Source organism: Hemitrygon akajei, chromosome 15, assembly GCF_048418815.1.
Source record: "Hemitrygon akajei chromosome 15, sHemAka1.3, whole genome shotgun sequence".
Taxonomy (NCBI): domain Eukaryota; kingdom Metazoa; phylum Chordata; class Chondrichthyes; order Myliobatiformes; family Dasyatidae; genus Hemitrygon; species Hemitrygon akajei.
In genome coordinates, this window is record NC_133138.1 from 4154851 (window position 1) to 4178545 (window position 23695).

Here is a 23695-nt window from a genome sequence, read left to right on the forward strand (position 1 = left end):
CCCTTTTCAGCCTTATTTCCACCGGACTAGCTGTTTTTATTTTCCCTACGTCCGTGTCATGCTGTGACCACAGAATAGTTGGCAACTCATCTAACCTTCTATCTTTCTGCTGGCCTCTTTCCTTTCCCAGCAATGGCATGTGTGGTTGGGGAGTTATTTCGACCTCTCTCACTGTCCCTACCATATCTACACTTACCATTATTTTAATGCAATTGTTGTCTTCTGATATCCACACCTCTGCCGTGATTTTCCTCCACACTGTTACGGTTTCAGCACTCTTAACTAAGGGTCCAAAGTCTTTAGACTGATATCCTTTGTTTACCAACAACGTTACGTGGGGCGCAGCCTCCGGTATCCTGTACCATTTTTCTAAAAAGGTGTTCCATTTAACTTGTAAAGCTGCCCCTTGCTTTCCAATTATCACAGCCTCCCCTTCCAGGTGCTGTTGGGTACATGCCTCCAAGTGCCATCTCTCCTCTAACTCCCTGTTCTGAGTCTCATCAAAAATCACTGTACAATGTAGCTCAGATTTGGGCATTACAGCCCTGGGTAATATAGCCTGCACGCCCTTTTTCCATTTTTCCCAGGTTTCCTGAATCTGATCTGCGATGTCTCCTATCCAAAAGACATTAGCCTTCTTGTCGTCTTCTCGCACTATCAGTTGAGCCCCTGCTCTTTCCACACTCAGCCCATTTCTGGTGCATTCTAATTTTAATTCCAGTTTCAATAAGGCATCTCTGCCTAACAAATTAATCGGAGTTCCTTTAAATTCTAGCACCGGCAAAACAATTCCTTTATTTCCCATTCTCAACTGCACTGGAGCCGTGCACTGTGTCAACTGTGTTTTCCCCGAGAACCTTACCGTCTTAATAAACTTTCCTGACATGGGAAGGTGAAGGGCATACTGTGGCTGTTCGCAAGTGTACCTGGCTCCAGTATCTATCATCATTGGTGTCAGTTGCCCTTCTAACATAACCTGAACAATAGGTTCCTCGTCTGCCTCCCTTGTTATCATTGGGTAATGTCCCTTCCCACTCGAGTTCTCGGGGCACCCCTAATACCTCGCATAGGGGTTCACAGGTCTGCTTGGGCCTGTGGGGGCTGGTCCTTGGCTAAACTTTAGTTCCTTTCTTATCGGTTCCAGCTGGTGTGTGACAGGCCATGGTGTAAACGGACAATCTCTTCTCATGTGACTTGGCTGATTACATCCCCAGCACAATCTCTCTACCTCTCTTTCCCCCTGTTTCCTCACTGGTCCCCTCTGCCCATAGCTCCTCTGTCCCCCTCCTTGGGACTTCCAGTCCTGTCTGGGCTGTTTGAATTTAGTCTGTTCCTGATAGGGCATTTGTGGGAATGCTCCTCCAAAGACGTTGATAATTGGCATGGGGTTTTCCGGCCCTTGTCTTACAGTATGATCGGTTCCTCCATATAGTGGTGCTTCATCCAGTTCGATGGCTGTACTCGGACCGGTGGCTGCTGGCAGCATCTTTTTGCTTTTCTCTTTTTCCTTCTTTTTGAGTTCTTCGAGCTGCATTTGTATTAACTTTCTTTGCACCTCTTCCTGCTGCTCAGCCAACCTTCGTTTGTCTTTCCGGTATTTCTCAACCGCATGGACTACGTGGTCTCTAAATTCTTGTGGGGTCATTGACGTCAGCCCAACCACTTCCTCCAGTTTGGATTTTACTTGTGGAGGCATTGCATCCAAAATGCTATGTCGGAACAGTGTGGTGATAAATAAGCTATTTTCCACCTCTTGCTCAATCTCCAGTCTCCACCTTTTCAACTGGTTTTCTACGTAGGCTGCTGGGTTTTCCGTGTCTCCCAGTGGATCCCCCTTTAAGGCTTTGGGGTCCACTTTGGGTGGATAAAGCTTCCTGAGGGCCTGCCAAACCCTCTGCCTCACTCTGTCAAACCCGTCTCCATCAGTTCTCGGGTCGTTCGAGTTTACTATGCCAGCCATTTACATTAGTTCGTTAAATTTGGAGGTTCCCATTAACCTTATCAATAGTGCCTTCAAATCTCCCATAGCCAATAATCGTCCTGCCGTTTCTTCTTCAAAGGCTCTAATCCATTTCCCTGCTCCTTCATGTAGATTGGGCAGAGTGTTTTTCAGCCCTTCTAGGTCCTGGGATCCCCAAGGGATATATTGCACTTGTCCTGATCCTTTAACTAACAACGGCATCATTCTTCCTCCTTCTTCCCACCTGCCCTGGCTCTCCTCCTCGCCTGACTCCCCATCTGTCTCAGGGTATGTCTTTACTGCCTCCCACACAAATTTCTCCGGGGTCCTCTTCTTCCCTCGGTCTCCCTGTGGAGTCCTTCCTTTCTGTCCTGATTCAATACTTGGTTGGCCCCTGGAGTATTTTTCACATCTCCTCTGGCAATCCCCTCTCAGTAACTTATCTAGCTCTCTCTCTACTTCCGCAAGTCGCTTCCCTACCGCCTCCTTCTACTCTTCTAGGCTTCTGCCTCCTACCTCTTCCCCACAAATTCTCGCATCCTCTCTCTCTCCACAACTCTTGCTCCTCCAATGAGTCAGCTTCTCTTTCTTCCTGTCCGTGTCTGTACACCTGTGGCAGGGACTCCTCATAATCCTTACTCGTGCTTGATTCCCTTCTCTCTTGTGTTTCTCCAAGACTCTCATCTCCTATCTTTTTTCCACTTCCTCTTGAATGCCTCATCTCTTCCTGCCCTGATGAGCCACTTTCTTTTCTAGTCTGTTTATTTCTATGGTGTAACCGATACTCCTCAAACTCCTTTTCCTCGCTCAAGTATTTCATCCGTTCAATCTCTTCTTTCATTTCTCTCTTTGCCTGTTCCACCTTTATCCTTTCTGCCTGTATCTCCTTCCATATCGCCGCTTTTTCCTTCTCGTATTGTCTTTTTTCCTCCTCATTATCCTAAACTTGTACTTCTCTCTGCATGTTTACTGTTCCCGTCAGCAGGGGCCACTGCTTAGGGATTCCTTCCTCATTATAGGGAAGGGGCTTTTCTGTTTCTTTCACATCCGGGTCGGAGCTGAAGCCAGCTTCTCACTGTACCTCTCTCTCTCTCTCTCTCTCTCTAACAGGCTGTTTCTCCAGCACCTTAGTGTCTTCCTCGCTTGTAATCAATATTCTACCTGTTCTTCTCAGCCTTTCTCCCTCTGTTCTGAAGAGTTTTAGCACTTCCATTTCTCGTTCTCTTTTTTGCCCTCTTCTTAGATTTATCTTTTGGTTTGTAATTTTTAATTAGTGCCTGCATTTCTTCGCACAAGCTTACATCAAGCGTTCCTTCTCTTGGCCATTTTGTGACCAGGTTTTTGGTTCTTTTTTCCCATTTTTCTGAAGTTTTTGTGATCTCATATTTTTTTACCGGGATTTTTTTGCTCAGAATCTCTACTGCCGTTCCTTTACCTGTCATGTTGTTCTCTCTTTTTAAGGGATTTCAGAGATTCACAGTTCGTTTACTGGATGATATTATTTACTCTAATTCTATGCCTAGTCTATCATCTATCTACCAGCGCTTTAAACTATATATTGGACTGTCCTTGTTTCCTATTCTGTTCTGCCTGTACAGACCTCTACTCGGAGTGGTATCCACAGAACTTTCTCTTTGCACCTCGTCTATTCAGACCCTTATCTCTTAAGGCGGTATCCTCGAGGATTTTCTCTATTTTCCTTTCCCTGCCCGTTCAGACCTTCGTTTCATACAAAGCGGTGTCCACAGGGACTTAACACCACCACGTGGAATTTTTCTTCACTTAACTTCTTATTAGCTTATTTGTACTTACCCTCACTGCAGTGTTCTTGATCAATCCTCTGAGCCTCCTGTTAACCCCCAATTCTGCCAGATTCTTTGGACTGGAGAGACCCTTCGGCAGTGGTTCCACACTTCTGAGACTCCAAGACCTCCCCAAAACCAACAGAATTCTTAGTCCAAATTGTCGTAAAAAGCGCTTATCTTTTATTTGGGTGCACCCTTAACTCTGTTAGCCTTGTGGGGGTCCCTAGAGGACTGGGAAGCGTCCCCAATCTGCCGTTTCCTTTCTGTGGGTCTCTTTCCGGTCCTGCTGCGGTCGCCAATTTTGTCGTGGTTTCTCATGCCCCACAAACGACCAGGAGACGCAGAAGATTCTTCAAGAAGTATTAAACTTTAATTTGCACATCAAAGCTGAGACAGTCATTGAGCTAGTCGCTGATTGCCCACTGATCCTTGTACATAGCAATCTCCTGGTTTAGTTGCATTAGCATATCCAATCGGTCTACAGTTGCGTATCGCAAGTACACCCGCCACTATTGTTTCTACCCATTGACTTAATCATGTTCTAATCTACATCTCTTAGCTACCTCTCATTAACACCCCATTATCTTCTACATTCTTAAGATTTCATTCTCCTACTAAATTGGATACATGCATAGCAAATAGCAAACTCAAAGCTGACTACATAGTTTTGGTTACACAGCAAACAATTATACTCCAATAATAGTAAGAGGTACGGAAAGGGGTTTCTGTGGCAACAGGCGAGATTTAAGGATGGTGTGTTGCCTCCCTGGTGCTAGGATCCAGGACATCATGGACCGATTGCAGGGAATCCTCAAGGGTAAAGGTGAACAGCTGGAAGTTGTAGTGCACGTCGGCACAAATGACATCGGGAAGAAGAGGAAGGACATTCTGCAGCGGGACTTCAGAGAACTTGGAAGAAGGCTGAAAAGCAGGACTTCCAGGGTGGTTACCTCTGGTTTGCTTCCAGTTCTTCATGCTGGAGAGGGCAGGAACAGGGAGATAATGGATCTGAATGTGTGGCCGAGGAACTGGTGCAGGAAGCAAGGATTTACATTCTTGGACCACTGGGATCTGTTTTGGGGTAAGGATGAATTGTAGAAAAGGGACGGGTTGCACCTTAATAGGCAGGGAACCAGCATTCTGGCAGACAGGTTTGCCACTGCAACACGGATGTGTTTAAACTAAGTAGTGGGGGGGAGGGGATGAACTGGAAATATAAGGATGAAGTTAAAGGGAAAGTGAAAACAAGAAAAGTTAAAAAGGACAACAGAATCATTGGAGTAGAAAGCTCAAGAAGAGATCATACAATATGGCCAAGTGAAGTAGGAATTGATATGAAAGGAGAGGGGAGTAACGAATTAAAAGTATATACAAATGCACCAAGTATAAGGAATAAAGTAGATGAGCTTGAGGCTCAGTTGGAAATTGGCAAGTACAATGTTGTGGGAATAACAGAGACATGGCTTCAAGCGGACAGGGCCTGGGAAATGAATATTCAAGGATATTCATCTTATCGAAAGGACAGACTGACTGGCAGAGGGGGTGGGGTGGCTCTGTTGGTGAGGAATAGATACTCAGTCCGTTGCGAGGGGGGACATAGAATCAGGGGATGTAGAGTCAGTATGGATAGAACTGAGAAATTCTAAGGGTAGAAAGACCCTAATGTGAGTTATCTACAGGCCCCTAAACAGCAGTCTGGATGTAGGGTGTAAGTTGAATGAAGAGTTAAAATTGGCATATCGCAAAGGTAATGATACAGTTGTCATGGGGGATTTAAACATGCAGGTAGACTGGGAGAATCAGAATGGTACTGGACCCCAAGAAAGGGAGTTTGTGGAGTACCTCTGAGATGTATTCTTAGAACAGCTTGTACTGGAGCCTACAAGGGAGAAGGCAATTCTAGATTTAGTGTTGTGCAATGAACCGGATTTGATCAGGGACCTCGAGGTAAAGGAACCATTAGGAGGTAGTGACCATAATATGATATGTTTTGACCTACAATTAGAGAAGGGGAAGGGAAAATCAGATGTGTCAGTATTACAGTTGAACAAAGGGAACTATGGAGCTATGAGGGAGGAGCTGGCCAGAGTTCAATGGAACAATACCCTAGCAGGGAAGACAGTGGAACAACAATGGCAGGTATTTCTGGGAATAATGCAAAAGGTGCAGGATCGGTTCATTTCAAAGAGGAAGAAAGATCCTAAGGGGAGTAAGGCGGCCTTGGCTGACGAGGGAAGTAAAGGGCAGTATAAAAATAAAAGAGAAGAAGTGTAACATAGCAAAGATGAGCGGGAAACCGGAAAACTGGGAAGCTTTTAAAGAGCAACAGAAGATAACAAAAAAGGCAATACGCCAAGAAAAAATGAGGTACGAAGGTAAACTAGCCAAGAATATTAAAGGAGGATAGTAAAAGCTTTAGGTATGTGAGTAGCAAAAAAATAGTTAAGACCAAAATAGGGCCATTGAAGACAGAGACGGGTGAATTTATTATGGGGAACAAGGAAATGGCAAACGAGTTGAACAGGTACTTTGGGTCTATCTTCACTAGGGAAGACACAAACAATCTCTCAGATGTAATAGTGGCCAAAGGAACTAGGGTAAAGGATGAACTGAAGGAAATTTATTTTAGGCAAGAAACTGTGTTGGATAGACTGTTGAGTCTGAAGGCTGATAAGTCCCCGGGACCTGATGGTCTGCATCCCAGGGTACTTAAAGAGGTGGCTCTAGAAATCGTGGATGCATTGGTAATCATTTTCCAATGTTCTATAGATTCAGGAACAGTTCCTGCTGATTGGAGGGTAGCTAATGTTGTCCCACTTTTCAAGAAAGGAGGGAGAGAGAAAACGGAATTATAGACCAGTCAGCCTGACGTCAGTGGTGGGAAAGATGCTGGAGTCAATTATAAAAGAGGAAATTATGACACATTTGGATAGCAGTAGAAGGATCAGTCTGAGTCAGCATGGATTTATGAAGGGAAAATCATGCTTGACTAATCTTCTGGAGTTTTTTGAGGATGTAACTATGAAAATGGATAAGGGAGAGCCAGTGGATGTAGTGTACCTGGACTTCCAGAAAGCTTTTGATAAAGTCCCACATAGGAGATTAGTGGGCAAAATTAGGGCACATGGTATTGGGGGCAAAGTACTGACATGGATTGAAAATTGGCTGGCTGACAGGAAACAGAGTAGCGATTAACGGGTCCCTTTCGGAATGGCAGGCTGTGACCAGTGGGGTACCGCAAGGTTTGGTGTTGGGACCGCAGCTGTTTACAATATACATTAATGATTTAGATGAAGGGATTAAAAGTAACATTAGCAAATTTGCTGATGACACAAAGCTGGGTGGCAGTGTGAAATGTCAGGAGGATGTTATGAGAATGCAGGGTGACTTGGACAGGTTGAGTGAGTGGGCAAATGTATGGCAGATGCAGTTTAATGTGGATAAGCGTGAGGTTATCCACTTTGGTGGCAAGAACAGGAAGGCAGATTACTATCTAAATGGAGTCAAGTTAGGAAAAGGGGAAGTACAACAAGATCTAGGTGTTCTTGTACGTCAGTCAATGAAAGCAAGCATGCAGGTACAGCAGGCAGTGAAGAAAGCTAATGGCATGCTGGCCTTTATAACAAGAGGAATTGAGTATAGGAGTAAAGAGGTCCTTCTGCAGCTGTACAGGGCCCTGGTGAGACCCACCTGGGGTATTGTGTGTAGTTTTGGTCTCCAAATTTGAGGAAGGACATTCTTGCTATTGAAGGAGTGCAGCGTAAGTTCACAAGGTTAATTCCCAGAATGATGGGACTGTTATATGTTGAAAGATTGGAGCAACTGGGCTTGTATACACTGGAATTTAGAAGGATGAGAGGGGATCTGATTGAAACATATAAGATTATTAAGGGATTGGACACACTGGAGGCAGGAAGCATGTTCCCGCTGATGGGTGAGTCCAGAACTAGAGGCCACAGTTTAAGAATAAGGGGTAGGTCATTTAGAACAGAGAGACGGAAAAACTTTTTCACCCAGAGAGTGGTGGATATGTGGAATGCTCTGCCCCAGAAGGCAGTGGAGGCCAAGTCTCTGGATGCATTCAAGGGAGAGTTAGATAGAGTTCTTATAGATAGCGGGGTCAAGGGATATGGGGAGAGGGCAGGAACGGGGTACTGATTGTGTATGATCAGCCATTATCACAGTGAATGGCAGTGCTGGCTAGAAGGGCCGAATGGCCTACTCCTGCACCTACTGTCTATTGTCTATTATCAGTGGTTGGGAAGATGTTGGAGGCTACTATTAAGATGAGGCCTCACAGTACAGAAGCACATGATAAAATAGGTCACAGGTCACATGTCAAAATAGGTCACATGTTTTCCTCAAGGGAAAATCTTACCTGACAATTCTGTTGGAATTCTTTGAAGAAATAATAAGCAGGATAGACAAAAGAGAATCGGTGGATGTTGTGTACTTGGATTTTTTCAGAAGGCCTTTGACAAGTTGCCACACTTGAGGTTGCTTAACAAGCTATGAGTGCAAGGTATGAGAGGAATGATTCTATGGTTCTCACAGATTAAGCAATGGCTGATTGGCAGGAGGCAAAGAGTGTGAATAAAAGCCTTTTCTGGTTGGTTGCCGGTGACTAGTAGTGTTCCACAGGGCTCTGTGTTGGGATTGATTCTTTTTATGTTGCACATCATTGATTTGGGTGATGGAATTAATGATGTTATTGCCAAGTTTGCAGGTGATATGAAGGTGGGGGGGGGGCAGGGAGTTTCGAAGAAGCTGTGGAAATACGTAGATTAGGTAATGGGCAAAGAAATGGTAGATGGAACAGTGTAGGAAAATGTACGGTTGTGCACTTTGGTGGAAGAATGAAAAGGTTGACTATTTCCTAGATGGAGAAAAAAAAACACAAAAATCTGAGGTGCAAAGGGGCTTTGGAATCCTTGTGCAGGATTCCCTAAAGGTTAATTTGCAGGTTGAATCTGTGGTGAGGAAGGCAAATGCAATGGTAGCATTCATTTCAAGAAGACTAGAATATAAAAGTAAGAATATAATGTTGAGACTTTATAAAGAACTAGTGAGGCCTCACTTGGAGTATTGTGAGCAGTTTTGGGCCCTTTATCTTAGAAAGGGTTTGCTGAAACTGGAGAGGGTTCAAACGAGTTTCAGGAAAATGATTCCAAGAATGAGTGGATGTTTCCTATGGTGGGAGAGTTTTAAAACCAGAGGATACAGCCTCAGAATAGAGGGGCATCCTTTTAGAATGGAAATAAGGAAAAATTTCTTTAGCCAGAGAGTGGTGAATCTGGAATTCTTTGCCACCGGCCAGCTGTGGAGGCCTAATCTTTATGTATATTTAATACAGAGCTTGGTAGATTCTTGATTTGTCAGGGCATGAAAGGATATGGGGAGAAGGCAGGAGATTGGGGTTAAAAGGAAAATTGGATCAGCCATGATGAAATGGCACAGCATACTTGATGGGCCAAATGGCTTCCACTAGTCACAGGTCTCCAGTCAGAGATTACAACCGCTATCTGACTTCTCTCTCAAAGCCAATGTCTAATCCAATTTGCTGCCTCATCTTGAATGCTTAACGACTGAACCTTCTTGACCAACCTTCTATGCGGGACCTTGTCAAATGCCTTGCTAAAGTCAATATAGACAATATCTTGCCTTCATCAACTTTCCTGGTAACTTCCTTGAAAAACTTTATAAGATTGGTTAGACATAACTTATTACACACAAAGCCATGCTGACTATCCCTAATCGGTCTGCCTGTATTTTATGTGATTACTTATATACAAGTAACTGCTTAGTATGATTCTGGAAGCTTCTCCTGGTGCTGTATTAATTGAATAAGAACTATCTCATTGACTGTTAGCTACAAATTTGAATTGAACTTAATATCTTAGTGTCTATGTCTTTAAGCCTTCTGCTTCTTTTACTGTGCTTTGTTCTATCAATGCTTAATAAAATGATCATGAAGCAACAAGTTTTGTGCCTCTTTCCTGATTTCTGAAAGAATCTTGGATTTAAACATCTGAATTTAACAGGAGCCTGCCTTAAAAAGTGCAGGTTTTGTTTCTCTAATTCTTTTTCCTCGTGCTTAATAATTTCATGTAACAATCTTGTCAGGTATACGGCCAGGGCTCAGGGTCTGATTGCCGAAAGCACGTGCAGAAGCTAAACCTGCTGAGAGGGATGAAGATGCAGGCAATGGAAGCCACTACTTGGTAATGTATATCTTTTTGTGTGGGGATAATTATGTTATCTGTAGAGGTGCAAAGTTCAAAGTAAATTTGTTATCAACGTACACAGCACTATGCAAAAATCTTAGGGGTGTGTGTATGTATGTATCTAGATACAGATATATAGAGAGAGACAGAGACAGACACTTAATGAATACTTTGCTTCCATATTCACTAGTGGAAAGGACCTTGGCAGTTGTGGGGATGACTTACAGCAGACTGAAATGCTGGAGTTTATAGACAGTAAAAAAAGAGGATGTGCTGGAGCTTTTGAAAGGTATTAAATTAGATAAGTCACTGGGATCGGGCAAGGTATACCCTAGGCTACTCTGGGAAGCGAAGGAGGAGGTTGCTGAGCCTTGGGTGATGATCTTTGCATCATCAATAGGGATGGGAGAAGTACCAGAGGATTGGAAGGTTGCAGATATTGTTCCTTTGTTCAAGAAAGAGAGTAAAGATAGCCCAGGAAATTATAGACCAGTGAGTCTTACTTCAGTGGTGGGCAAATTTTTGGAGAAGATCCTATGAGGTGGGAATTATGAGCATTTGGAGAGACATAATCTGATTAAGGATTGTCAGTATGGCTTTGTCAAGGGCAGGTCATGTCTTACGAACCTGATTGATTTCTTTGAGAATGCAACAAAACACATTGAAGGTAGAAAAGTGATGGTGGTGTTTATCAATTTCAGTAAGACATCTGATAAGGTTCCCCATGCGAGGCTTATTCAGAAAGTAATGAGGCCTGGGATCCAGGGAGACTTTGCTTTGTGGAGCCAGAATTGGCTTGCCCACAGAAGGCAAAGGGTGGTTGTAGATGGTTCGCATTCTGCATGGAGGTCGGTGACCAGTGGTGTTCCACAGGGATCTGTTCTGGGACCTCTCCTGTTTGTGGATTTTTATAAATGACCTGGAGAAGGAAGTAGAAGGGTGGGTTATTAAGTTTGCTGATGACAGAAAAGTTGGGGGTGTTGTGGATAGTCTGGAGGGTTGTCGGGTTACAGCGCGATATTGATAGGATGCAGAACTGGGCTGAGAAGAAGCAGTTCAACCCAGATAAGAGTGGAGTGCTTCATTTTGGTAAGTCAAATTTGAAGACAGAATATAATATTAATGGTAAGACTCTTGGCAGTGTGGTGGATCAGCGAGATCTTGGTGACCATGTCCATAGGACACTCAAAGCTGCTGCACAAGTTGGCAGTGTTGTTAAGAAAGTGTATGGTGTGTTGGCCTTCATCAACCATGGGACTGAGTTCAAGAGCCGCGAGGTAACCTTATGGCTATATAAGACCTTAGACCCCACTTGGAGTACTGTGTTCAGTTCTGGTCACCTCACTACAGGAAGGATGTGGATACTATAGAGAGGGAGTAGAGGAGATTTACAAGGATATTGCCTGGATTGGGGAGCATGCCTTATGAGAATAAGTTGAGTGAACTTGGCTCTTTCTCCTTGAAGCAATGGAGGATAAGAGGTGACCTGATAGAGGTGTTCAAGATGATGACAGGTATTGAGCTTGTGGATCGCCAGAGGTTTTTTCCCCAGGGCTGAAATGGTTAACACGGCGGGGCATAGTTTTAAGGTGCTTGGAAGTAGGTACAAGGGGGATGTCAGAAGTAAGTTTTTCACACAGAGCAGTGGATGCGTGGAATGCACTGCCAATGATGGTGGTGAAAGTGGATACAATGGGGTCTTTTAAGAGACTTCAATAAATGGAGCTTAGAAAAGTAGAGGGCTATGTGGTAGGGAAATTATATACATACATAGAGAGAGATATAAATATATAGATCTCCATCTCTTGCCGCCCCCCCCCCCCCCTTTGAACTTTGGGGTTTAGACTAGACTTGTTCATATACTTTGTGTGTATTTTTTCATTATAATACATGTGATTTCTTTTCTTTCAATAAGGCCGACTGAGGAGCCAGGATATTCCGGCAATGACTGCCGACCCGAGAAATATTGTGTGGTGAATGAACCGGTGAGAAAAATCAAAATTATTCAAAGTTCAAAGTAAATTTATTATCAAAGTACATATGTGCCGCCATATACTACCCTGCGATTCATTTCCTTTCAAGCATTTACAGTAGAACAAAGAAATACAATAGAATTGATGAAAAACTACACACAAAGACTGACAAACAACCAGTGTGTAAAAGAAGGCAACCAGTGTGTGCGTAGATAGATAGATAAATAAACAAACAAAAGGATAGAAAGAAACTGCAAATGTGAGTTGTAAAGTCTTTGAAAGTTATTCCACAGGCTGTAGAATCAGTTCAGTGATGGAGCGAGTGAAGTTATCCACACTGCTTCAGGAGCCTGACGGTTGAGGGGTAATAACTGTCCCTGACCATAGTGTTTAGAACCTAAGGCCTCCTGTGCCTTCTGTCTGATGGTGGGTAGATTGTTATCCATACATGATGCGAAAGGAAAATGCCACAGATGCCAGTCTTTTGAATAAGCAGAATATTAGAATTCCAATGAGAGAGAAAAGTTCTAAGGGAAAGACTGAGTACCTCTGGCTATTTAGAGAAGTTAAAGATAGTATTGAGTTTAAAGCATAACGTTGCACAAGGGTGGGTGATAGGTCAGAAAATTGGACTGAATTTATTAACAGCACCACTTTACTAAAAGATTAATAAGGAAACAAATTAGAATATAATCTGAATTATAAAAATAAAATGTTTCTATATATTTCAAAAAGAATAAAGTTAACAAATCAAATGCTGGCAATCCAAGTAACACACAAAATGCTGGAGGAACTCAGCAAGCCAGGCAGCATCTATGGAAAAGAGTACAGTTGATGTTTTCGGCCAAGATCCTTCAGCAGGACCAGCATTTTGTGAAAGATAGCAGTGTTAACTATTTAAGAAAGGAACAAGGGGAAATCCTGGGAACTATAGACTGGCGAGTTTTGTGTCAGTTGTAGGGAAATTGCTGGAGAAAATGCTCAGGGATAGAATATATGAGCATTTGGAAACCCAAGGACTGATTAGCGAGAACCAGCATGGCTTTGTGTGTGGCAGGTCGTGTCTTACCAAATTGATTGAGTTTTTGATAAGGTGACAAGAGAGATTGATGAGGGTAGGGTAGTGGATATTGTCCATATGGATTTTAGTAAGGCATTTGGCAAAGTCCCTTATGGGAGGCTAATCCAGATGATTAAGATGCATGGAGACCATGGCAAATTGACCGTTTGGATTCAGAACTGGTTCAGAGGGGGAATGGGGGGCTTTTAAGTGATGTTTGGATAGGCACATGAATGTAAAGAAAATGGAAAGATATGGACATGGTGTAGGTAGGAAGGATTAGTGTTTGGGAGTTTTTGATTTGCTTTGTTACGAAGGATGAACAACTCTGATGGGCAGAAGGGTGCAGAGTTGCCCATGTCCCTCCCCTGGGAGAATCACAAACTGTTACTGTTGCCAGGCTGTTAATGAGAGAGAAAGAGATGGAACAAAAACATATTGGGACTGGAACATTTGCTTCAGACAAGGGCGAGATAACAGCCTGAGAGAGAGTTATGTTTATCCACCATGTTATGACTCCCGAAAGGCTTATGGCTGCGGAGAGGGCTGTTTACGTGGTACCATCCTGCTCATTAAAATTCCTCAGTGGACAGCCAGAGTGGGCTGGTTTGATGGGTTAAGTCATTCAAACCTGATTGACACCTGAGACCCCGTGAGTGGGGATAAAAGTGAGGTCTGGGGTGACACCCCTCAGACGCACCAGGAGACACACTAGTGAGCATCAGAAACCCACGAGAAAGTGTGGGGCATCGGGGACCGAACGGATCGGTCAATTTCACTCACAGTCATTGTGGTGAATGACGCAAGCGTCATTGTGGTGAATGTGTATGTCCCGCCGCGTGCCGACGCAACGGTAGCGTGTGACGTCATCAGCTCCGCTGTTGCTAGGCTGCAGACACAGCACCCTGAGGCACTGGTGATAATTACAGGGGACTTCAACCATGTGACTTTGGACAAGACACTACCTGCTTTCTCCCAGTACGTGGATTGCTACACCAGGGGTAATAGGACTATTGACCTACTGTATGCAAACGTAGAGGAGGCATATAGTGCATCCCCACTGCTTCATTGGGGAAAGCTGATCACAACCTGGTTTTGTTACAGCCCAGATATAAATCAATTGTGATGAGGCATCCCACGACCACACGCTCTTTTAGGAAGTGGACTCCTGAAGCTGAACAGGCCCTGAGAGACTGCTTCGGTACTACTAACTGGGATGTACTGCAAGGGGGGCTCTGTGGGGGCGTTGAGGAGGTCACTGAATGCACAACGGACTATATTAACTTTTGTGTGGATGCAGTTGTCCCTGTTAGAACTGTTCGCTGCTATCCCAATAATAAGCCCTGGATCACTAGTCACATCAAAGGCCTCCTAAACCAGAAGAAGAGGGCCTTTAAAGATGGTGATCGGTTGGAGCTTAAAAGAGTTCAGAAGGAACTCAGAGTACAGATAAGGGGGGCAAAGGAGCAGTATAGGAGGAAGCTAGAACAAAAGCTGCAGAAAAAAAGCATGAAGGAGGTGTGGGATGGGATGAAGATCATCACCGGATGCGGTGCAAAGCGGGGGGCGAACATAAGTGGAGATGTGGAGAAAGCGAACCAGCTGAACAACTTCTTCAACAGGTTCGACAGCTCAATCTCATCCTCACCGCAGAAATCCACACCAGGCTTACTTCCCTCACAGGAAAATAGCCACTCACAGGAGACCTTGCCCACGCCCAGGATTACGGCTGCACAGGTGGAAGGTCAACTGAGGAAGATCTGTACCAGCAAGGCGGCTGGACCGGATGGAGTTTCCCCACGATTACTGAGGGCCTGTGCGACTGAGCTGGGAGAACCACTACAGCGCATCTTCAACATGAGCCTGGAGCAGAGAAGAGTACCCAGACAGTGGAAAACATCCTGTATTGTCCCGGTACCGAAGAAACCACAACCAAAGGAGTTGAATGACTTCAGACCTGTTGCCTTGACGTCGCACGTTATGAAGACCATGGAGCGGCTGATAATACAGAATCTGAGGCCACAAACCAGGCACGCCCAGGATCCTCTTCAGTTTGCGTATAAGGAGAAGGTGGGAGTGGAGGATGCTATCACGTATTTGCTGCACAAATCACTCTCTCACCTAGAGGGGGTCAGTTGTGCTGTGAGGATTACATTCCTTGACTTCTCTAGTGCCTTTAACACCATCCAGCCCAAGATCTTAAGGCACAAACTAACGGAGATGGGAGTAGACTCTCACATGGTGGATTGGATAGTGGACTACTTGACAGATAGACCTCAGTATGTGCGGTTGGGAGACTGTAGGTCTGACACGGTGGTCAGCAGCACAGGGGCGCCGCAGGGAACCGTACTCTCTCCGGTCCTGTTCACCCTGTACACATCAGACTTCCAATATAACTCGGAGTCCTGCCATGTGCAGAAGTTCGCTGATGACACGGCCATAGTGGGGTGTGTCAGAAATGGACAGGAGGAGGAGTATAGGAAACTGATACAGGACTTTGTGATATGGTGCAACTCAAACTACCTGCGTCTCAATATCACCAAGACCAAGGAGATGGTGGTGGACTTTAGGAGATCTAGGCCTCATATGGAGCCAGTGATCATTAATGGAGAATGTGTGGAGCAGGTTAAGACCTACAAGTATCTGGGAGTACAGTTAGACGAGAAGCTAGACTGGACTGCCAACACAGATGCCTTGTGCAGGAAGGCACAGAGTCGACTGTACTTCCTAAGAAGGTTGGCGTCATTCAATGTCTGTAGTGAGATGCTGAAGATGTTCTATAGGTCAGTTGTGGAGAGCGCCCTCTTCTTTGTGGTGGCGTGTTGGGGAGGAAGCATTAAGAAGAGGGACGCCTCATGTCTTAATAGGCTGGTAAGGAAGGCGGGCTCTGTCGTGGACAAAGTACTGGAGAGTTTAACATCGGTAGCTGAGCGAAGGGCGCTGAGTAGGCTACGGTCAATTATGGATAACTCTGAACATCCTCTACATAGCACCATCCAGAGACAGAGAAGCAGTTTCAGCGACAGGTTACTATCGATGCAATGCTCCTCAGACAGGATGAAGAGGTCAATACTCCCCAATGCCATTAGGCTTTACAATTCTACCACCAGGACTTAAGAACTTTTTAAAAGCTATTATTAATGCTTTTTGAGATAGTGATTTAGATGCATATCATATTTTTTTTTACTGAGTTAAGTATTGTATGTAATTAGTTTTGCTACAACAAGTGTATGGGACATTGGAAAAAAGTTGAATTTCCCCATGGGGATGAATAAAGAATCTATCTATCTATCTATCTATCTATCAGTGGTTATAGCAAGGCTGGTGGGGGCTTGTGTGTGTGTCCACCCTTGCGTGGGTGACGAGTCTGCCACGGAAGAACGGTCTAGCTAAAGGACAGAGGGGTCATGCTTGAATGGCCACAACAACACATCGACGGATCAAGATCGTAAAGGAAGGTTTGCAAGACAATAGCTGTCGCTGTTTGATCGCCCTCCCTCTCTCTCTCCAACAATTACAACACATCGACCAGCAACTACCTCAGCCTGCATGAACTGAACTGAACTTTATACTTTCCCATAATAATTCATTATCCCCTAGACAACGATAGAGCTTGTTTATTATTGATTATTATTATACCCACACTTTTAGGTTTAGCATTGCTAACGTGTATTATCTGTGTATTTGCATTGATATTGATTTGTATATTTTACTAATAAACACTTGAAAATATTACCACCAGACTTCAACGGATACTTCTATTTTTGCTGGTAAGACACCCAGTTACGGGGTACCTAACAGCTTTCAGCTGGTTCAGCACAAAATTGTGGGCTGAGTAGCCTGTGCCTGTGCTGTACTGTTGTATGTTCTATGCAATAGAAAATGATTCTGGTAAAATGGTGACATGCTTGGATGCATTGGACTTATCGGAACCAGCCGATGGTCCCTTCAATAGTGACGAGGTTACTGTCCCTTCATCCTGGCTGTTGTTGGAATTCTGAACGCAGAGAGACTGCTATTAGCCAACAACCCATCTACCCATGGCCATTCAGCCCATCAAGTCTGCTCCACCTTTCCATCATGGCTGATTTATTATCTCTTTCAAACTCACTCTCCCTGTAACCTTTGACACCTTGACTGATCAAGTACCTATCAGCCTCTGCTTTAAATATACCCAATGACTTGGCCTTCACAGCTGTCTGTGGCATTGAATTCCACAGATTTGTCACCACCTGGCTAAAGAAATTCCTCCACATCTCTCAAGTAGGTCAGACAACATCTATGGAAAAGAGTAAACAGTTGACATTTTGGGCTGAGACATTTCATCAGGACTGGAAAAAAAACATCTTGGCCAGAAATGTTAACTCTTTACTCTTTTTCACAGATGCTGCCTGGCCTGCTGAGTTCCTCCAGCATTTTTTGTGTGTTGCTTGGATTTACAGCATCTGCAGATTTTCTCGTCCTGCTCATCTCCATTCTAAAGGGATGTCCTTCCATTCTGAGGCTGTGGTCTCTAGTCCTAGACTCACCCAGTATGGGAAACATCCTCTCCTCATCCACTCAATTTAGGCCTTTGAATATTCAGTAGGCTTCAATGAAATCCCCCCTCATTCTTCTAAATACTAGTGAGTACAGGCCCAGAACCACCAAATGCTCCTCATACATTAATCCATTGATATCCAATGGGGGTGATTACGTGTCCTAAGAGGGTGTTAGGGGAAATAGAAGTCGTTGCGGGGCATTCAAGATTCTGGGGGGTGGGGAGGTGGTCGGCAATAAGCAGCACCCTAACTTGAGACTTGACTAACCATCAGAAGCAGGACCTCCAGGGCAGTAATTTTTGGATTGCTACCTGTGCCATGTGCTATGAGGGTAGAAACAGGATGATTTGGCAGATAAATGTGTGACCTAGAAGCTGGTGCAGGGGCAGGTCCTCAAGCTCTTGGATCATTGGGATCACAGATCATACTATCTGGGGGAGATCTGGCCTGTATAAAAAGGATGGGCTGCACCTGAACCCGAGGGGGACCAATATTCTCATGGGCAGGTTTGTTTGTGCTGTTGGGGAGCGTTTAAATTAATTTGGCCTTGGGGTGGGAACCAGAGTGACGGGTCTCAGGATGGATGGTTAAAAAATAACAAAGATAGTGTGCAGTCAGACTGTCAGGAAGAGCAGGCAGGACAAAATTGCAGCCAGCAGGGTGTATCAGTGCATTAGAGATGCAGAATCAAAAATGGTAGCAAATACAGTACTCAAAGTGTGATATCTCAATGTATGGAGTATAAGAAATAAGGTGGATGATCTTGTTGCACTATTAGAGATTGTCAGGCATGATGTTGTGGCCATCACTGAATGATGGTTGGAGTTGGGAGCTGAATGTCCAAGGTTACACTTTGTATAGGAGAGATAAGAAGGTACGCAGAAGAGGTGGCATAGCTCTGCTGGTGAAAAATGGCATCAAACCAGGAGACGCAGAAGATTCTTCAAGAAGGGTTAAACTTTAATTTGCAAATCAAGGCTGAGACAGTCATTGAGCTAGTTGCATTGCCCACCGATCCTTGGACATAGCATTTTTTATAGCAATCTCCTGATTTAGTTGCATTAGCATATCCAATCGGTCTATAGTTGCGTATCACAAGTACATCCGCCACTATTGTTTCTACCCATTGACTTAATCATGTTGTAAGCTACATCTCTTAGCTACCTCTCATTAACACACCATTGTCTTCTACATTCTTAAGATTTCATTCTCCTACTAAATTGGGTACATGCATAGCAAATAGCAAACAGACTACATAATCTACATCTCTTAGCTTCCTCTTATTAACACACCATTGTCTTCTACATTCCTAAGATTTCATTCTCTAGCAAATAGCAAGTTGCAACTTTTATACTCCAATAAGCTCTGCTGGTGAAAAATGGCATCAAATCAGTAGAAATATGTGACATAGGATCGGAAGGTTTGAATCCTTGTGGTTGGGTTAAGGAACTGCAAGGGTGAAAGAACCTTGATGGCAGTTATATACAGGCCTCCCAACAGTAGGTGGGATGTGGACCACAGATTGCAATGGGAATTAGAAAAGGCGTGTCAAAAGGGCAATGTTATGATATGGCAGATTTTAACATGCAGGTAAATTGGGAAAATCAGGTTGGTAATGGATCTCGAGAGTGGGTTTAGTTTGTTCAATGCCCATGAGCTGGCTTTTTAGAGCTGCTTGGCATTGAGCCTACTAGGGGACCAGATATAGTGGATTGGGTGTTAAGTAATGAACCGGAGGTAATTCGGGAGCTTAAGGTAAAAGAGCCCTTGGGAGCTAATGATTACAATATGATTGAGTTCAACTTTAAATTTAACAGGGAGAAAGTAAAGTCAGACGTAGCAGTCTTTCAGTGCAGTAAAGGAAACTACTGTGGTATGAGAGTTAATTGGCAGGGATGACAGCAGAGCAGCAATGGTGTGTTTTTCTGAGAAAAATTAGGACGGTGCAGGATAGATGAATTCCAGAAACAGGAAACTCAAATGGCAAACTAGTACAACTGTGGCTGCAAGGGAAGTCAAGGGTAATGTAAAAGCAAAAGAGAAGATATGCTTAGCAAAAATTAGCAGGAAGATAAAGCATTGGGAAGCTTTTAAAAAACCTACAGAAAGCAACTAAATCATTAGGAAGGAAAAGACGAAATATGAAAGCAAGCTAGCAAGCAATATCAAGGTGGATAGAAAAAACTTTTACTAGTATATAAAAAAAAAGAGAGATTGGAGAGGATATAGGACCACTAGAAAGAGGCTGGAGAAATAATAAAGAGGGAGGAGGAGGTGGCAGATGAACTAAATGTGTGTTTTGCATCTGTCTTCACTGTAGAAGACACTAGCAGTATGCCAGGTGTTGAAGGGTGTGAGGAAAGAGGAGTGCAGTTATTACTAAAAGGGAGAAGGTGCTCAAAAAGCTGAAAGACCTAAAAATGCGTAAGTCACCTGGACCAGATGAACTGCACCCTAGGGTTCTGAAAGAGGTAGCGGTAGAGATTGTGGAGGCATTGATAATGATCTTTGAAGAACTATTGGACTCTGGCAAGGCGCCAGAGGATTGGAAAATTGCAAATGTCACTCCACTCTTTAAGAAAGGAGGGAGGCAGCAGAAAGGAAATTATAGACTGATTAGCCTGACCTCAGTGTTTGGAAAGATGTTGGAGTCAATTGTTAAGAATGAAGTTATGGAGTACTTGGTGACATAGGACAAGATAGAACAAAGTTGGTATGGTTTCCTTAAATGAACCTGTAGTAATTCTTTGAGATTACAAGTAGGATAGATAAAGGGGATGTAGTGGATGTTGTATATTTGGATTTTCAGAAGGCCTTTGATAAGGTGCCATACATGAGGCTGCTCACCAAATTGAGAACCCACGGTATTACAGGAAAGTTACTAGCATGATTAGAGCATTGGCTGATTGGTAGGAGGCAATGAGTAGGAACAAAAGGGCCCTTGTCTGGTTGGCTGCCAGTGACTAGTGGAGTTCCGCAGGGGTTGGTGTTGGTACCACTTCTTTTGATGCTGTATACTTTACCAATGATTTAGATGATGGAATAGATAACTTTACTGCCAAGTTTGCAGATGATGCAAAGATTGGTGAAGAGGCAGGTGGTGTTAAGGAAACAGGAAGGCTGCAGAATGTGCTTAGGCAGATTAGGAGAATAGGCAAGAAAGTGGCAAATGAAATACAATGTTAGAAAATACATGGTCATGTACTTTGGCGGAAGAAATAAATGTGCGGAACTTCCGGTGAGATGGCGATTGTTTAGCTGCTCCGAACTTTTGTTCCACTAATGTCGCTATCTTTGCACTAAATGTCTCCATTTTTTAAACCTTAGGAATTTTTTTGGTATCTCTTACTTGCCTGTGAACATATCTAACTTACAATGTCTAGCAAGAGTTCTAAATCCGGGAGAAAGGAGGCTATCGCTCCTTCGGACGAGACTTTGGCTGCGCTCTGAAAACTCAGAGGCGAAATTTTAAAGGAATTTAAAACCGCTTTCAAACATTTGGAAGACAAATTGGATCGGATCAACGATAAAGTGAACAAGCATGCTGAACACTTATCTCGCATCGATTCGACTTCTGAAGATTTAGAAAGTCGTGTTCGATACTTGGAGACTCTCTGTTCCAGCCTAGAGGAAAAATCTAACAAACTCCTTTCCAAAATGGTGGATCTCGAAAATCGCAGCAGACGCTGCAATCTTAGAATTCTTGGATTGCCAGAGGCGACTGAACAGGGATCAACCATGAAGTTTTTCGCCGAGTTTCTCTGTGAGATATTCGGGAAAGATTTGCTTCCGAACCCGCCCGAGCTCGAACGAGCACACAGAGTTTACGTTCCCCCCGAAATTCTGGGCTCCTGTCCACGACCAGTAATCTTGTGTTTCCATCAATACCAGGTAAAACACAGTCTGATTGTAGAGGTGCGTCGCAGGGGGTCTCTTCCTTTCAAGGATACAACCATTCGCTTTGTGGAAGATTTTGCACCCCAGACCTTAAAGATGCGCGCTGAGTTTAAAGGCGTAATGAAAGTGCTGTTTGATCGTGGTTTTAAACCTTCCCTTCGCAACCCTGCTGATCTACGAATCAAGCTTAATACTGGAAAATACAAATGGCTCAGGTCGGTGAAGGAAGCTGAGGCATTTGTGGCAAGTCTTCCGGCTATCGGAATCTGATCGGACCTCCTAAAATGGTGGATAAGTACTCCTCGTAGCAAAATTACTTTTTCTGGACTCAGATTTCACTTGAATCACTCAGACACTATTCATTGAAACTCTAAGGGCTGTTGACAATCTCTCCCGGGATTTGGTGTGTGTGTAATCTATTTTTACTCTTGTATAACCTTATCTACAGTTTTACAACTGACTCTAACTTGTTTTGGAGGTTCGAAGTTTTTAGTGAAGGCCTCCCTGTTTGTTGGTTGACAGTTTAATTGCTGATTTATTTTTCCCCTTTTTTTAATATTTACTTATTTTATTTTTTTTCCTTTCTTCATCCCTTTTTTTCTAATCTCTGAATTTTTTTCTCCTCTGTAAATGGTTAAATACTCGTCTTGAATTTATAATTTTCCCCTTCCTCTCCTTTTTTTACCTTTTTTCCCCCTTTCTCTTACTTTATTCTTCTATAATTTTTCGCGGGTAGGTTAGTTTTGGTTTTCTTCCGATTTTCTCTGTATTAAGTTTTATATTTCTGCAGAAGGTGTTCTAATCTGTAGTTATGTTTTCCAGTGCATAAACTAGTCACTATTTGCTATAGTATTTATACGGAACTGTTGTCAATGACACAGATCTGGAAGTTGTATTTGGGTTAATTTTTTTGGTAGAGCTAGCTACTTGTTTTGGTAGCCGTCTAGTTTTGGGTTGTGTGGGTGGGATGGGTTTTCCAGTTCCAACATCACTCACTGTATTTATTGTTTCTCTTTATTGCTCAGGACATGTATATGTTTTGATTTTACGAATCTATGTTTACATCTCTGCTCCCAGACTGGTAGTGTACTGCTTGACTTTTTATATGCCTGCTGCCTTTTATGCATTAGTAATTGATAATGGCTAGTGCACTTAAATTCGTGAGCTGGAATGTAAAGGGATTGAATCACCCTGTTAAAAGGAGGAAGGTATTCTCACATATCAAACAACTCAAAGCTGACATTGCTTTCCTCCAAGAAACTCATATTCGTTGTTTTGATAACTCCCGGCTTTTGTCAAAGTGGGTGGGTCAGCATTTTCATTCATCCTTTGCCGCTAAAGCTAGGGGAGTCTCCATTCTTATTAACTCAAGTATTCCTTTTGAACTCCATAATAAAATATCTGATACAAATGGCCGTTTTATTATTGTTTCTGGTAAACTATATAACACTAAAGTTGCACTAGCAAACTTGTATGCTCCCAACTTTGACGATGTTAACTTTTTTGAACGGTTTTTTTCCTCACTACCAGACTTAAACTCATACTCTCTTATACTGGGTGGTGACTTCAACTGTTGGTTGGATCCTAAACTGGATCGATCGTCCTCTGTTACCAGATCACCTACTAAATCTGCCTTAGCTATCCAATTGTTTCTCTCTAATTTTGGCATCTCTGATATATGGCGTTTCCTCCATCCTACGGAGAGAGATTATTCTTTTTTCTCACATGTTCACCATACCTTCACTAGTATTGACTATTTCTTACTCGATAACCAACTTATCCCATTTGCCCACTCTTGTGACTATCAGAGTAAACTGATTTCTGACCATGTCCCAATTACCCTCTCTCTGAACTTTCCTGGTCTCCCTCAGAGGAATAAACACTGGTGGTTTGATTCAACTTTATTATCGGATGATGATTTTGTAAAATTTATTAAGGATCAGATAACCTTTTATTTTAACACTAATACATCACCTGAAGTGCCATCCCAGATTGTCTGGGATGCCATGAAAGCATATCTGAGGGGTCAAATAATCTCTTACACAGCAAATCTCAACAGAAGATCCCGTGCAGATCGATCAGACCTCATTAACCAGATTAAAGATTTGGATCAAATATATGCCCAAACTAAGAACCCTGAATTATACAAGAAGCGCGGTGAACTCCAAACTAAATTTAACCTTCTGTCCACTCAACCTGTCGAACGCCAACTTCTCGAAAGCAAGAGTCGCTTTT

General features: G+C 43.4%; 1 protein-coding gene across 3 annotated transcripts in view; it reads left to right on the forward strand.

The window, feature by feature from the left end:
* mrnip (MRN complex interacting protein) overlaps positions 1 to 23695 on the forward strand; it is a 69742-nt gene that overhangs the window by 37037 nt on the left and 9010 nt on the right. For all 3 annotated transcript variants that reach the window (XM_073067079.1, XM_073067076.1, XM_073067078.1), the window contains exons 3-4: positions 9889 to 9986; positions 11905 to 11974. In XM_073067079.1, coding sequence (XP_072923180.1) covers positions 9889 to 9986; positions 11905 to 11974 — 168 coding nt within the window. The remainder of the gene's footprint in view (positions 1 to 9888; positions 9987 to 11904; positions 11975 to 23695) is intronic.